Source organism: Chelonia mydas, chromosome 7 (genome assembly GCF_015237465.2).
Source record: "Chelonia mydas isolate rCheMyd1 chromosome 7, rCheMyd1.pri.v2, whole genome shotgun sequence".
Lineage (NCBI taxonomy): Eukaryota > Metazoa > Chordata > Testudines > Cheloniidae > Chelonia > Chelonia mydas.
This window is the reverse complement of record NC_057853.1, coordinates 75,272,180-75,289,754: the sequence shown is the minus strand read 5'-3', so window position 1 is coordinate 75,289,754 and position 17,575 is coordinate 75,272,180. Positions and strand designations below refer to the sequence as shown.

Here is a 17,575-nt window from a genome sequence, read left to right as displayed (position 1 = left end):
TCCCAGTATCCTACCTCTGACAATACCCAGCATCACATGCTTCAGAGGAAGGTGCAAATCACCCTGCAGTAGGCACTTTAGAGCAGAGTTGCACCATTTTAGGACATTTTAAAAGGAGTTTTAGATTTTGTAATGCAGCAAATGACTTCAATAGTTCCCTGATTTACTATCCTATCTGAAAAACAAAGAGAGAAAGTTATAGAAGATCAAACAAATAAAAATACACTGATAAGACAGCAGCTGATGTGAGTTGACTAAGGAATTCAAAACCTTTCATTTGGTGTCTGTACTGTTTGCTGATACCAGAGTTTTAGCATTAATAAATTACACCAAAGCTGCACATGTTATGAGGCTTTATTTTTATCTCTAGATTCTGGTGCCAGTTACAAGCAACTCAGATTTCACTTGCTTGATTATGTATTGTCACTAGAAACCGTAACTGAAAATCTTGCTTGAGCTTTATTCTCTCATCAATTCATGTTCATAACTGCCATGAATGTATTTTTACTGATGGGAGAAGAGGCCACTAGTCTGACACGGCTGGGCAGGATTTATTCACTACTGGCCTGGTCCTTCACTGAAGTCCATTGGAGACATTCCATTGACTTCAGTGAGCATTGGGTCAGGTCCTAAATTGTTCTTGAAATAGACTGTATTTAAATAACACATTATCCTAAACTATTCAGGGACCAGGACTGAGGCTATTGACAGATAGCGGAGCCTGGAATCCATCTACTCCCCCACAAATAAACAATTCAGATAGCAGAATGGCACTTTTAAATTCTGAATGGAAAAATTATACAGCTGCTTTAAATTTTTTCCCCAGGGTGAAATCACTGACCCTTCATCCATCTCATTTTTTTAACTTTACGTCCCATCATATTCTCGACACCTGCCTTCTAGCTAAAGAAAGCTAAATATAGCTCCCTACGCTGCATTCATTCATCCAGTTTATGAACTGGCTGAATAGGTCACTAGAGAATGACTCTCAAATGGGATGTGCACACACTGCCTCTGCAGTTGTACCAGCCCAGGAAAGAGGAACTGAACTTTGATCATTCACAAGCTAGTGTGTTTCACTAGACCAGTTAGTTTCCTTAGGTTTTGCTCACCTCACTATCCTGAGTGCAACTGTGCAACACCATCTTTTTAAAATCGACTATACTGTTGGTCAGGAATTTGAGTCATTTGACCTAGATGCATTTTTGACCAATAGCATGGTCTTTTTCTATTATTGCAAACAAATGGTATATATGCATAAATATTTCAGAGTGAAAGTAACCTGTATATGCATTTTAGATCTGATCCTGCACCATTTGAGTCAACAAGAGTTTGGCAAAGATGGAGCAAGATTGGACTCAATGTGACTATATGGTTTATAAAAAATATATTTTATTTTTGAGTTAATCATGATCATTTTGTCAATACAAAGGGCTCTGCCATGAGTTTACTGATAGCAGAATCAGAAATAAATGCAGTATTTTCTTCTATGTCATGTAATATAGTTATAATTTACCATAAAGAGAAAAGGTTGTTTGTTTATTGGTTTATCTTTGTTTTCACAGGTCCCCCAGACTCTCTCGTAGAGCCTGATTCTCACATACACGAAGTATGTTTTTCACTATTCTGGCACTATACCCAGGCCTTAAATTGGGCTTGTTACATTTACACTCACCTACAGCCCATTGCCCAGAATGGTGTAAAGCGGCTTTGCGGTAAATGAGATCCATACCCTTAATTTTTAGTTTTTTCTGCCTTTTTATATATCCTCCCCATTTCTTCACACGTAGGTGTTTTCTCTTCCAGTCCAATCATGTTATGAGTAAAGTCAATTGTTTTGTCCTAACAGCACTTGGATTGGGTGGAGGGTGTTGAGATTCTTTCTTTTGACCTGCCAGAAACACTCACCACAGCAGATGGGAAAGGTTTTATATTGGCCCCACGTTACCTGGATTATACTTTCACTGGACAGGTGAAGAATGTTTTCTCTTCAGGCCTGATAGACTCAAGCGCTAGTTTTAGTGGGAAGATGGAGGTCTCTTTTTTATGTCCCTTTAGCATCACTGATATCTTTCCTCTTGGGAAGAGGGGGAAAGGAGGAAGACTATCTTAATGATTCCTACACTTTCCTTTCCTCCGTCCTCTCTGCCAGGCAGCTTTTCCCCCTAAAAGCTAACAGTTCCCTCCAGTGTTTGGCTACTGTGATGTATTCACCCATTATTATATCACTGTCTTTAACACCCAACTTCAAAATAAATGGAATTAATTATTTTTAAAAGTAACCCTGAAGTTGCATGCATTAGTTTCACAAGTGACCACACAGTTATATCATCTAAGTCTTCACTCTTCCCTCCCCTCTGTCCCATATGTCCAGGGGTGAAAGTAACTTAAAGGACTTACCGGTACTCTGGAGTCCTGAGCAGGGGGCTTGGCCTCAACCAAAAGAGGCGGGGCCTTTAAAGACCCGGGCCCTTTAAATCAAGATTAAAAGCCCCTGGGGCTCCGGCTGCTGTAGCAGCGGCTGGGAGCCCGGACCTTCTAAATCGCTGCTACCCCAGGGCTCCAGCAGCAGGGCTCGGGTGGCAATTTAAAGGGCCTGGGGCTCCGGCTGCTGCAGGGAGCCCCAGGCCCTTTAAATCACTGCTGGAGCACTGCCACCGCTACCCCAAGAAGGCAGGACAGCAGGGTTGGGGCGGTGATTTAAAGGGCCCGGGGCTTCCCGCAGCAGCCGGAGCCCTGGGCCCTTTAAATCACTGCTGGAGCCCTGCCACCGCTACCCCAGGGCTCTGGCAGTGGGGCTCGGGCGGCAATTTAAAGGGCCTGGGGCTTCCCACAGCAGCCAGTGCCCGGGGCCCTTTAAATGGCCGTCCTAGGGAAGCCAGTCCAATCTGGTTTGGCGTACCAGCTCTTGCCAGTACGTTGTACTGGACCATACCGGCTTACTTTCACCTGTGCGTATGTCTTCTTGGGATGATCTCATCTTAATGCTGAGCCCAATCTTGCCAGCAGTACCAAACATAGTGCTTACTACCAGATGTAGTACCATGGAAGCCAATGGGTTAGATTCTTGACCCCACTAATTCCCCTTTGGATTGCTCCAGCACCACAAAGGGGACTTAATACTGTCCTAAATGAGCAGTTAAGGATTCCCTCAGCATGGGGGAATTCTTGGCTGAAATAGAGGGCATGTTGGGGGCTGGATGAAGTATGTCAGAGCATGCTGAACTCCAGTGATCCCTGCTGGCACAGTGGCCTCAGAGGGTGGTTAAAACCTGGTGCAATTTAGAAATGTCTTGAGGCTGCTCTAAGTTACAGTGGCTGAACCAGGATTGGGGGGTTGGACAGGAAGCATACGTTTGCCTTCTCCATTTCATGGACTCCAAGCGCTGTCCCAGCACATCTGAGGACTCAGCCCAATGAGACTATGCCCAGCAATTAGGATTAGTCCCAGTACTAGGTGTTTGCAGACTCAGGCTCTTATATTTTAAGCTTACTGAGACAGAGACTCAATCTTTGTCTGTTTTATAAAGCACCATGTACGTCTATGGCACTGTATATGAGCAATAAATAACAAAATAATTATTTTGAGTTTGGGTGCCTTATAATAATTAGCTGATTTAAATATAGATATTTATTTCCTGGGTATTGTTCTATATATGCTTACTTTTAGGCCTTGTGGCTAAGGCAAAGCGTACTATTGATTTAACATCTGAGACATCCTTATCTTGGGAGCTGTATTCTGCCTTGGCAGGTTAATTGACTTGATGCTCTAATGATCTATAATACTGTACAGAATGTATAGAACAGCTATGTCTTTGTCTCCTTGTGAAAATGTAATATATCTGTGTGATAATGTTAATACAATCTTTCTGGTACAAAGTAGCCAAGGTATAGGTTAACAGTGAAGCATTATGTAAGTCAAAGGCATGCTGATGTAGGTGCTCAACATACTAATCAAGTACAAGTTAGCTTGCCACATTCTGTAAATATTGTTTTTTGTGCTGGTATTCTAGTCATTCCACTCACCTGCTATTTTGAGAAAACACATACTGAACAGTCTATTGGCTGGGTTGTACAAATCTACCATACTGTGGCTATTCAATGCATTGAGTGCATCTCTGATGCATAAAGCCATAGGACAGATGCTCTCAGTAAAACTTAACTGTTCTTTCTCAGTCATCAGGAAGTTGGTTTTATACAGCCAGCTGTTACTACTATCCCCCAAAACAAAGATGATCATGTCTTTAAAATTATATTCATCTTAGTATTGAGGCTACGTTTTCGATTTAAATCTCTTCATGTTCACTTGACTGTATATGATTAAGGCTAGGTTTGTGGCACAGAGATCACAGTGTTCACAGTAATTGGGAGTTTAAATAAAGTCTGTGACCCCACAGGGGGTCTGGGCTCAGGTCCCTACTCCAGGCGTTGTGACCAGGACCAGTCTCTGTCTATGGAGAGAGGGGGATTCCCCAAATGTGAGTGGCACTCTTGACTACATGGGCCATTTCACAACACCTGGAGCAGGGAGCTGCGAGGTAGAGCGGTCGCTGCAGGTTAAGTGTGGGGCAGGCTTGCTGTCTGACTCCTACCCACCCCCACCTCCCATCAGCCCCCCACTATCTCCCTTTCCCTGACTTATCATTTTTCGCCACACCTCCGCCATGAAATTTATTAACAATTTCCATGACAAAATCACAGACCTATACCTGATTGAATATATACACTATGTACACTATGATATAGAGAACCCACCAAAGCATGAAGAAACACCTGAGCTGCATGTAGTTTAAAAGGGTCTTTGAATGTGTTATATAATTGTCCTCTACGCGTAGCAAAGTGGCGTACTATTGTGCTGCTGAACAGGATTCAGGAACAAAAATTAAAATGCATGCAAATATTTACTTTACAGTCTGACTTGAAGTGTAACTATCACAGTATTTACCAGAGCAGGTTGGTTAGAGGTGATTGCTATGGTGCTGTACATTGTCAAATTCTAGATGTCTGTAGAATTTACAGGTAATGCTCAGTAATGAATGTTTACAGGCACATTGTTGCTTTTGAAATAGGGCAGATTGCTAGGAATCTGTTTTGTCTTATGATCATTTTCTTGCTGAGTGAAGCTCAGAAAAGCTTTGTGGAGTATGGGTCTTTAGTATGGTGGTTCACCTGTGTAGATGAATGCATAGTCTTTCTAGTCTTCTAACCTCCTAGGGAAACAAAGCTGTATTTGTCTCAGCAGTGGTTGTAAAGGAGTCTTAGTCCATTCTATGAATGAATTGCAATGCTGAGCTAATAAAGGAAGGAGACTCATCTGAAAGTTTACTTTATATGCTTTATCTCCTACAGAATGATATCACTCCATTACATGTTGCATCGAAGAGAGGAAATGCTAATATGGTCAAACTCTTACTTGATCGAGGCGCTAAAATTGATGCCAAAACAAGGGTAAGATTAAATGTGAATGATCTGGGTGGTATTATTTACAGGTTTATTCTTTTGCCATGTATGTTTGTAAACAAACGAAAATATTCACTTACTTGGCAAGCTTCGGTGAGAGTACAGAATTATCTTTGGTTTTTATACAATCATTGCTAGTGTTTTACCTCTCATTCAAATAATGTTCTAAACACCTTGTTACGTTAAAGCTCAGAGCTAACTTCCATGCAGGCAAAGCAATGCCTGTCTTTTCTCTGGTATCTCATGAAGGCTACTTCTAGGTGGATCATTTGGAAGCACGAATAATTACACCTACCAATGAGTGAACCCTGAAAGTGTGGTGTTCCATTCAGTTTATTGATGCACCCCAGAATTTCAGTGGTGGAGGAGCCCCATCTCCTGTAACTTTCCCAGCCCCCATAACTGCGACAACATAGCTTCTCCGTGTGCTCTCAGAACCCTTGAGGGAGACTTGTCAGCTCTCTCCTGTTTCCTGCAAAAATCTTTGTTGGGGGTTATAGAAGCCTTCTCCCCACACTTTACATAGAAATCTCCCCTCACCCCCATGGGTGAAATGTGCTAGGTTAACATCCCTGAAGTATGGAATTTTTCTTTTATCCATTGAACATGTAAAGCGCAGATACAGTATTGTCGCTTTGTCTCACCTCTGCCCTGGAGGGGCTACCTCATAGAAAGAGAGGGTAGTTTGTCTTCATGTCCCATTCGGTGTTTAGCTGCTTTGCTGAAATTGGCAGCAAGGGTGGCAGTAGTTTTTTTGAGGTAGACACCTGTCCACCAAGGATGTAGACTGATCTAGGACGTCAGAGCATTTAGGTGTATACCACTGAACAGCGATCAGATGATAATCACTGTATTTAAAAACTGATTGAGGCAGGTGCTTGGGTAATTTATTTATTCAACGAGCAAGAAGTAATTTACAGAGTAAACTTAGAACTGATGCTGCTGCAGTCTTGCCTGGCTGTGTTCTCTGCCTCACTCTCTGCGGTTGCTTGTTTGTGTGCATGAGAGAGGATCTCTGAGAATGAACAGGAAGTGTGGCAACAGTATGACCTGCAAGATGTTTGACAACTTTACTCTTCATTGTCCACCATTCCTCTGATTCCTCACTGACAGAATTCAAACCAGTTCAGTGATTTAACTTAAGGACATCTTTTATATAGTTATTACAGTATAAACAGCTGTCAGTTAGTTTTTTTGTATGTTTTAACAGTCTTCCAGATCTACTGCAAAGTGTGTTTAGGCACATTCATGTATTTAGCTGACTGTCCATTCACTTGACATCATATCAACAATTACGAGGTGACCTCCTTGCTGGAATTCCAGAGTCACATCATATACTTTTGTACTCAAAAATAATCACTGTATACTTGGAGGTATTTTCTTGTGCATTGCAGCCAGTAGTTAATGCTTTTTTTTTCTCTCTGAAGCTATGACCATTTTGAAAATCATAATTTTGTTTTGCCCATAGTGCTGTAGAAATATAGCTCTGAGCCCTGCTTTTGAAGTATTTGTGAGAAGTTGATCTCTTTCAGTGGGTTAAAAATTGCAAAACTGGTTTTGAAGTCAGTCTCAGATTCTCTTCCATGCTCTGCCATCCAGACCATTCTGTGTCTTTAGGAAAGTATTTTCTCGTGTAAGATCTTTGAACTACATAGATGAATATGAATTTACTAACATGGGTCAGCGTTCCTTGCAGTCTCTGAATTCCATTTTGTATTTTCAGGTCTCTGTAGGTTCCTTAGAATCATCAGCCATGACAATACCCTTAATGGTCAATTTCTCTCCCTAAGTACTGGTTTATTTGAAATTGACACTTGGCCTTGTTTACTTTAAAGTTACTTCCTGAAGTTTCCAGTTGTCACTATAATCATCACTGACATTCAAAAGTGATGCTGCCCCAGACTGTTATGCAATCAGTGTAGATTTTCTTTCCTCCAACATCTTCCTGTGTGCAGTGAAATATTTCCAGTGCTGAACATACTATGAAAGGCAATTGGAAGAAAAGTGCCAACTGGTACATTGATTGTGAGTGCAAGTCTTGGAACTTTCTTGTGTCCAAAATGCATCTAATATGCTGAAGAATTTGGCTCCTGAAATCTCAGCAAATATTTCATTCCTTGTGAGCAAGTAGAAATGTTTTCTCTTAACGCTAGTTTTCAGCTTTGTGGGAGTCATTCCCAAAATTTGAGTGCATTCCCTTTTTATTGTATAATTACTGAGTAGTGAACTGAGCTTTTCAAGTCCCCTGTTCTGTGAATGATCCCATCTACTGTCATGTTTGGCAGCTTTTCCTCTGCTCTCTTTTTGCATGGCAACTACATCAATCTTTTCTTCATAGTCTGGTAACTATTGTGTACCCAGGGATACACCTTTCCTATGAACCAATCTCCATCTGATGCAATTAGTGCCTATGGAACTGGTTCAGATTCGTTACTACAGTTGTTATAGAGACTCTGTGATGTTCACCATCTTGACTCGGCCAAGCACCTCATGTGTAAGCCCAAAACAGATGTCTTCCCTTAGTGTAATACTTCAGTTTCTTATTTTACTCTTTGGGCTTTATAATCATTGACAGTTCACGCTCACTTTGTTTCTCATTATAGGATTTTAATTGCACTTTTGACTTTTCTAGTTTTAGCATTTATTTGAAGTACCCTGTTTCCATATCTATTAGTACAGTCACTTGTGCTCCAGTGTTTTCTTTGCATGTCACATGTAGGCCTTTTGTGATTACTTTTATTAGCCATTCTTTTGAGTTTGTAATGTCTTTCTTTACTGTGCTTATGAACAGTTTTTCCCCTTCTGTTGAGGAAGCTGCACGTAACAGCCTTACCCCAGACATTTTCCTGTTTTGTCTGCACATTTTTGCAAAGTGGTTGGACTTACTAGTTTCCATGTTTGCCCAAATACTGGACATATCTTTTCTGTACATTTATTTTTACTTAACAAATGATTACTTACAGTCATTTGTTCTGTGCCTCTGTCTTACTTACATTTCTCTTTATTCCACTGCTTGACATATGACTCTTGCTTTATTTAAGCACTAGATCCATGCCTCTGAGTAGCTTTTCGCATACTTTTCACATACCTTTTTATTGTTGAACCCTCAAACCAGTTGGACTTGAATGAGGGCATCTTTTATTATTCCATAGTCACAAGACTGGGATTTTAATTTTAATTTGGTGGCAATCTTCTCTCTTGTTTCACCTTCTCTGGAAAATATAACTTTCATAAGTAACATGAGTTGGGTTTAGAAGCAGGGGTTGGGCTACATTATCCAGCTGAGGTTATGGGACGGGTATAGCTCATGCTGGAAACCACCTACTTTGCAGCGAGGATGCAGGCAAAAATTACTTGAGTGCTGATAGTCCCCCAGTGCCTTTCCGCAATTCACCCCAAAGGACCCAGTTACTGGGGAAAGAATCCAAAAGCACCTCAGCACAAAGAACTAGGGGATATGCCCCAGACACACAGCAGTGCAGAAACAGTGAGGACACAGTAACATGGGTAAGACTTTGCTGTGGAGACAGTCACACCCAGGCTAGGCTTACCCAGGTACTAGTCACCAGCTTAACTGTGCAGTAAAGACATACCTTCAAAGAGGTACCAAATTGGGTGAAGTTTGGGGCCATTTTTCATTTTTGGCTTAACCAGTGCAATTTGCCCATTCCCCAGTACACCCTCGATACTCTTAAAAAGAAAGGAATTAGCAGGATTTGCTTAACTTCTGATCATGGCAGGCTGCTTGAAACACTCCTCATTTCACTGGGGGCCCAATTTCTGGTAGTTAGTAACTGAGTGAGCGTTTTGCGTCTGGAGATACTGACTCATCTAGACAAGAACTAGCATCTTGTGATCTGAACAATACATGGCTCTGCAGAGGAGAGCAGTAAACTGAAAATAATTCATGAAATAATTTATTTATGAAAATAATGTTTAAATATTTGACAAAAATGGGAGAGATAAGAGAGAGGCACAGAATAGAGGTAGATTGGGAAAATATAAAATGAGAAGAGGAGATAAGAGGAATATAGAGTGGGTGGAAGGAAATACCAGTTCAGAAGCAATATGCCTGCCTAGTTTCCATGCTGAATAACAACATCTAATTTTATGGATATAATGTTCTCCCTACTACCCCCACAAAAGTGTCATTGCAAGACAGTGTGTCTCTGTCATCTTTACAGTCACTTTACTTTTTCCCAGGAGCTACCCTTTTGCAATGTCCTATATTCAGTACAGCCATATAAGTATATTGGGCAACAAAGACTTCAGTCGTCGTCTTCTTTTGTATAACAACAGGCCCAGTATTGGAGGTTGTGTGTTTGAATGGAAAAGGATGGTCAAGACAGTATCAGGTGATCTATAGTTTAATATCTTAGTTAAATTCCTGGCATGACCCATTTATGCAAATGTTTCATGAAAGAGAGAGTGTGTAGAATACAGTCACAATTGCATATTATTCATTTTAAAAAAAATATTCCCTTGTCTCTGGCAGAAATGATACAGTAATTGGGGAGGTTTGTGGGTGAAGAGAAATGAGGCTACTAGAGAGAGTATCAGACCATTAGAAACCCTACAAAGAAAAATACCAGAAATTTCGTAAACACAAGTTACAGTTCTCCAGGAACACTGAGAGTTGAGCAGAATTCTGTGCACTTATTTACTTTGACTCCGTGAAATCTGGCCTTTGCCGTAGTCGCCACTGCATCCTATTGTAGAAATGCTTCTTATGAAATACAAAATACTATTTAAAAGGCAAATAACAAGGTTTTTGTTTGTTAAGCATATACGGTACATAAATATTTGGAAATCAGGCACAAATTCCAGGTCCTTGTTTTCCCTTCAACGGTTTTGTGAGTCAGCTTTCTATGCAGCAGAAGTTACGGTGTATATTACTGGCCAAATCCTGGTCCCACTGACATCAGTGGGACCAGGCTTTGCCCCTCTTAGTGTTCTGTCCGTCAGATTTAGCTATTTGGATGCCATTTTGGGAGCTGTGCATATAATCCACTGTGTATGGCACAGAAAGTGCATATTCCATAGTATCTGCTTTCATGTTTCACAAACACACTTGTTTTCTAGAGATGGGTGAACAGGTTTAGATAAAATAACAACCTTCAGCCACAACTTGTGATGAATTTGAACTGAATCTTTCTTGAGGTTTGAATAAGTTCAGATAACATGGCCCATTCATTATTCATTTCCATGAGTCTTTGCATTTGCTGCTGTTAGATTGTACTAGAAGCCACTGTGCTAAAATACTGTAAGAAAAGGCTAAATCCAGATCCCACTGAAGTAATTTTAATTGATGTCTGTGGAACCAGGATTTGGTGGTCCTAATCAGAAGTAGGAATTAATGGAACTCCATAAAAACTGCTCCACTATTGAAAACTCAAGAGGGTCACATAATATTTAAGCATACTGACTTTTGGATCATTATCCAAAATAAACCTCTGAATGTTTTGAGGTTTTCTCATCATTCCCATAAATTCCATATTTCCCTAGTTTGTTTACTCCTGTTATAATCCTTTTGTTTGTTTTAAACAGTTGCTCTTATTCCCCCTCGTCTTTTGCATAACGTGCAGCAGCAGATTTCTGATTTCTGTGCTGAATTCTCAAGCATCTTTGTCAGTAAATAAGAATTATTGTCATGCTAAGCCCTACCTAGGTGCTACTATGTGAATGCCTATAAAGGGCAACTTTTACAACATAGTTTATAAGTAACATTCTGAGTGAAGATTAGTTAATACCTCATGTAACTCATTTATTGAACATTGCCCTAATGATTTTTCCCCCATCTGTCTTCCAGAATAGATTTTAACAAATAAAGCATACTTAGTGAGGTTGATTAAATTAGCTTGACTTACTTTGGCTGTCTGATACTTCGTGTGTCAAACTGAATTTGTGTATGTAGCACACAGCAAGCACATTTCACCCTGGATTAGCAAATAAGTACTTGTAATCTTTATTCAACTGATTAGCTGTTAAATCAAAGGCCAGCACTCATGTCTACATGAAAACATACTGTACATGCCATTTTAAGATCTATCTGACGATATATAAGCTGCTGCATAGAACCTGCATAAGAAATAATATAGAGTGTATGGTAATAACATGAATAACATGTTTGTTATACAGTATGTATTTTGAATATATGAGAGGAGCAAATCTTATCACCCTCCCTTCCTCTGCCGCAGTGAAGGTGTGGTTTGCAGTAGAGCACAGTTGTTTGCAATGGGATAAAGAATAGGAACAGGCCTAGGGGGCAGTGGATACACTGCTACATGAATCCACATGCTTAGAGGGCAGTTAGGTAGCCAAGGGGATTAATATGGCCCTGAGGCTACAGTGGCTACCACATAGCAGATCCTTTGTGGGGACAATTCCTTCTACCCCAATTCCCAGTGGAATTCCCCTGTGCAGAGCGCATGTACTAAGGTTGTAGGCAGGTTCTAAGATGTTTCTCAAAGTGTTTTAAACATGCACAGAATAATTGTACAATACATAATGTTTCAGCTGTATAACGCTGAGTGCTAACTGATGTCTGGATTCAAAAAACAAACAAGTGGGCCCAGTCCTTGCATCTGGTCACACTGTGTTTGGTGCAGGACCTGAGCAGGGGGCAAAAGTGTCTGTAAGACACCATGCTGCCCCGGTCATGGGGTTAATTGGAGGCTGGGCTGGTCCACAGTGCAGCTTTCAGGTCTGCTCTAAGATATACCCAGCTGCAGCTCCCAGCAGTTTGTTTTGTAGCCAAGGAGTGTTGGAGTACAGGAGGGTTCTGGCTATGTCAAGAGGAATTGGAATAAGCAGCTATGTTCCACTAGAAGATTCTGCTATGCATGGTGGCTCCTCAGCTGATCAATTAGGCTAGTTAAGTCTGCTTTATGTTGTTGATAGAGGCTGAAGAACCTACAGTTGCAGGGGCATCCCAGTTTGGGATGGGGAGAGAGGCACCAGGGAAGCAGAGAGAGTTCTGGACACACTAGCTCTGTTCTTCAGTCTTCCGTGATATTAGATGAGAGTCTAGCGCTTCTAAATGCCTCATAGTCTGGGGAGGACAAGCAGAAAGGCTGTTTCTGTCCCAGGGGGGCCTACTATTGAGTTGTCTGAGCGGTTATTGTTTTTAGCTGGAGGCTAGTTATTCCATGCAACAGCAATAGGGGGCACCTGAATCTCTAGCCCTCCTTTCCCACTCCCTCCTCTGTATATATCACACAGCGGGGAAGAGAAAGAGCTGGCTGATCCCCCAGGTCCTGCCTTCTCCCGTGACATCCAGTGATCCAACACCCACATTAGCCAGGAGAAGATGATGGAGGGGGAGAAAGTATACCCTTAGGAGGCATACCCACACTTGGGTGGGCCTTACTGGCCTGTGAAAAGAGGAATCAGCACATTGAGTGGGTGCTGTGGAGGTGAGACTGGGTGCTGGAAGCATGTCTGGGGCAGACTGGGTGCTGGGAGTGGGATTAACAGTAGTGTAATTGAGATCAGAGTCTGACCCAGCGATAGAGATTAAAAATGACATGAAGCTCCAGTGCTGTAGTTATAAATCCTACTTAATGTTTATTTTCTGCAGATAGTTTATTTTTATTATAGATAGAAAAAAATAATTTTAAGAGGCTAAAGAAAGAGAAGCAGCCACTGAGCTGGTGTATGCTCCTGTTGTTGAAATCCTGTATCTCAGTGCAATTCTTCCTGGTCTCCTACTGGCATTGTAGGAGTTCCTCTCCAGCTTTTCTAGATGAGTAGATAATACAGATGACATCATTTATCATGTCAGTGCATACTTAGAGAGTCCTTAATCTGCAGATTATTGTCATTATTATTTGTAATGTATTTTCTGAGCCATTGCAGACTATCATATCAATGGGAGTTTGCATCCTAATACATGTGATATATTTATGCTTCACATATGATATTGAGAATGCACAATAAATAAGAAAACTAGAATCCTTGTGACATATGTAATACAGCCTTGCTGAGTGTACAAAAGCCACTTTTTATCACAATATCTCATTTTATCATAAACCGTTAATCTAAGATCCATACATATTAGAAACAACAGCCTGCACATTTTGTGTTTTTATTCACTTATTCTATAATGTAGCACTAAAAAAAAAAAGCTTTCACTCCCAGTCTTTGTTGCCTTTTCCGTACAAAACATTTTTGTAGCCAAATTCTCTCTCTGACAAATGGAGTTTCAGTGTTCAGTGGGAATTCTGACAAACTCTTCACAATAGTTGCATTACTGCAGCAGCCAGTGCTATAGATGCACTGCCTCAGACGTGTATCTAAATTCCATACTAATATAATTTTGTGCTAATGCATGCAATATGGACCAAATCAAGCCCTGGCTGATTCAGCAAGGCTGCCTGCTGCCTTCTCTTCCATAGGAATCCTGTTGGCAAGGGATAGGATTCCACAGCTTACTTGGCTGCTTTTCTGGGGCCCAATCCAATTTTCATTAAAATCAGTGGAAAGAATATTGTATGCATCCCGTTATCTGTGGCCAGTATTTTCTGCTGAACCAGCCTGGGGTCTTGACGTGTCCCTAGTTCTCAGAACTTGTTCTTCTGGAGACATAATGCGTTATCAGGTGGGCCTCCTAGTGCACACTGTGTGCTGTGGATGGATCCTAACTGGCCTCATCCATCAGAAGGAGGAAAAGCTCTCTATGCTATACTCTTAACTCCTGTGCCTCCTCATCATATGGGATGTTAGCCCTTTCTGGTACACCACAATTTAGGGGAGATAGGGAAATCCAGTAGTTATGAAAATTGAGACTGATGGGACAGCTACTGTTTACTACAGTACTTGAAAGTATTTCTCAAATGCTGCAATCTGTCACTGCTGTAGCGACAACTGAGCAATGTGTGACTGTTGTTAAATGCACTTTCTACATTTCATATTGTTGGGCAGTGTCTTTGTTCTGTGCCATTTAATTTCCAGAATTACAAAGTAATCATGCATAGGTTTTGTTAATATTAGTTCTTCACATGTGTGTTTCCATTGTGAATATATATTCACATACAGTAGAACACTCCTTATTGTCAATAAAATGTATTTCATATACTTTTAAAAAATAATGATAGAAATCTCTAAAACTCACTGGACAGTGTATTTCTGTCGTTTAGGGTTGATCATTATCATGTAGTAAAGTTAGTGTGTCTTGGAGGATTGAAGAATCAGGTCTTGGCTCTGGGAATAAATGTATGCAATATACATATTTCTAGAGTAGGATGGTGAGTGTCACTAACTTATAGCAACTTAACTTCCTTAAATCAGCTCCATCCATTAACTTAAATGGAAGCACTTGCACAAATAAGACAAGCAGAGGTTGGAGCAGTATTGTGGAAAAATTAAAGCATTCAAATTTGTCGTCAAATACAAAGGGCCAAGACAGTTAGGGATTGTAAGGCTCTCTGAATTATAGCTAACTCCTGGTCTGCCATTTATTCTGAACAGAACTTAAATTGATGATTTAGCTTAGAGAAATAAATTAAGAAATGTCAAGGAAAAAATTATATGATTACATCTGAGAAAAAGTTTCAAGCAAGAACTATTTATCTTAATGGTTCTAAGATGTTTACTACAGTGTGTATAGCACAGCACCTTTACATTTGTGTGTTAAATACTTTGAGGTCATAATCAGTTTTATGAAACTGTTGTAAAATATTTTTTAGTCAGTACAATCTATATGCATTTTGGGATGATATTTATTAGATGTTGGTGAAAAAAGACTCCTTCTTTCATTTATTGTATATAAAATGATAATGCTTATTTTTTGATTATTTAATTATATCTTTGTTATGGGGGAAAGCTCCACTGAAGTATTTAGTGCGTATACAGTATATATGCTATGCTGGTCCATCTCCTGTGGGTTTGTTTTGGTTATAACAAATAAGAAGGTTTGCTATGACTGAAAATGCTTTATTTTTCTTTTCGATTTTCCTGGAAGCCATGACATTATTATTTGTAACAGGCATAATGTCATGTGGCACTGAAAAAGTCTTCAACTTTACTCTGAATTGCTTAAGGCAAATACAAGTATGTTCCATCCTAGTATTCAGTGCATAAAACAGATTATTTAAACTTTGTAAGCAGGGTACAGGTCAAGGAATAATCAAATCAATTTGTGAAAACTCTGTAAATCTCAGAAGATGTCATCATCTTATTTAAGGAAGGTGTTTCTAAATGAAAACAACTGGTGCTGGGCAAATGAGTATGTGATAGAATTAAAAAAATTGTCCCAAAAAAGGGAACAAGTTTAGACTGACTTGTTCAATTAGTCATATAACCTCAAGGCTCCTGTCTACTCTATAAAAGATAGATGATAGTTTAAACCTAATTTTACAAAGTGGGTTTAAGACATTTTGCTCAGGGAGTGTGGACCAGTCAAAAGTAAATTGATACCATTTTAGAATACTATTTTCAAGTCTAAATAATGTGTTTTTCAAAATGGGAATCTCACACATTTGTCTGGTCCACACTGACCAAATCATGGACCTGATTTTCTAAAATGTGTGCATGTCAAAAATCCACGTGTATGGAATGCCTAATTTGTACATGGAATTACCACATTTGGACACACAGCTTAGGAAATTGAAGGCTGTTTTTGTATGCCGTCATGGTAAATACATGCACAAATTAGGTGTGAAATTGTATGTGCAGTTTTAGAAAATCACACTCAAAGGGTCTTTAGTTTAAACTCATCATGTGCTGAGCCTATTTTTAAAAACAAGTTCAGCGAACACAGATTTATGTCGTATAGCTAGGGTCTGAATTACAAATTGACCATACAGTTCTGCTGTTATCCTAGATGTATACATGCAAGAGCTGGATACATAATGAAAACATAAAGAATATTCTGTTTGAAAATATCGTGTCATTTGTGGAATAAATTATTCAAGGAATGTTATTTGATCTGTTGTATTAATTATGCATTACTCTCATATTGTTAACAACACTCAAAAACTCAGTGCAATAATGCATACTTAAAATCTGAACAATATTTGAAATTAACGGCTTATGATTCTTGTGTTCAATAGGATGGGTTGACACCTCTCCACTGTGGAGCAAGAAGTGGGCACGAACAGGTTGTGAAAATGCTGCTTGATCGTGGGGCCCCCATTCTATCCAAAACCAAGGTAAATGGTATTGTGCACCCGTTGACTAGAATAATCTCTGAAGGTTCTCTGAATGTAATTATGCATATCTTAGATAGATTAAGTCTCTTGTGATAATGGTACAGCTTCATCATAACTATTTAAAGTAACGGTGTTGGAGACCCTCCAAACTGAGTGTAGTTTGTAGTGTGCTTATGTGCATGTATCAGACAGTATGTGTTGTTCGTGGACATTTAATTGAGATATTTTTGTATATGGGAAAAAGATTCCTTCTGAGCAAAAGGAGCAATATGGTATATACTGGTCCTCAGAATTCAGATAATTAGAAAACATTTGCTTCCATGGGACTGTTCTATACTGCACACATACAAACTATGTCTTTAACTTGTTCCAAAGGTACCGCAGGGATAAAAGATAAAAATGTAGTAATGTCTCTTTGCAGAGGTAGCTGTACTTTGCGGAGCTGTTGGTTCATTACCAAGTTCTTCCATTTCCTATCTCTACACTTTGTCAGAGCAAATCAAATACATTTCTATCCTTCCATAAGGCTGTTTGTGGAAATTTAAAATCATCTTCATTGGAGTGGGCAGCCTACTTCAAATGCAGGGGTTCCCATTAAAAAGTTAGCATTTGCCAACCCTTGCTATACAGTGGCAACTCAAGCACCGAAGTTACCTCTGATTTTAAGTCAAGGCATAGTAACTGATTTTTTAATGACACCACTGTATGTCTCCTCCTCCTTTTGGGGGGGGGGGGGGAGGGAGAGAGAGAGAGAGAGACTTTTGTCTCCTCCTTTTAGAGCAGATATACTTGGGTGGAAAAATCTGTCATGAAAAATCCTGTTGTACTAGTGCAGCTTGTTGGAGCCCCTCTCACAGGATCCCTTATACACAAACATTTCTCCTTACATGCCATGCCCCAGCACATTTCCTGCTTCTGTCTTCTCCTAACCTGTCCTATTCTCTCTCCCTCCTCTTTTACTTGCC

General features: G+C 40.0%; 1 protein-coding gene across 46 annotated transcripts in view; it reads left to right on the top strand.

Annotated features, from left to right (window-relative positions):
- Nucleotides 1-17,575, top strand: part of ANK3 (ankyrin 3) — a 540,509-nt gene that overhangs the window by 372,462 nt on the left and 150,472 nt on the right. For all 46 annotated transcript variants that reach the window (XM_043550311.1, XM_043550307.1, XM_043550308.1 and 43 more), the window contains 2 exons: nt 5,350-5,448; nt 16,512-16,610. In XM_043550311.1, coding sequence (XP_043406246.1) covers nt 5,350-5,448; nt 16,512-16,610 — 198 coding nt within the window. The remainder of the gene's footprint in view (nt 1-5,349; nt 5,449-16,511; nt 16,611-17,575) is intronic.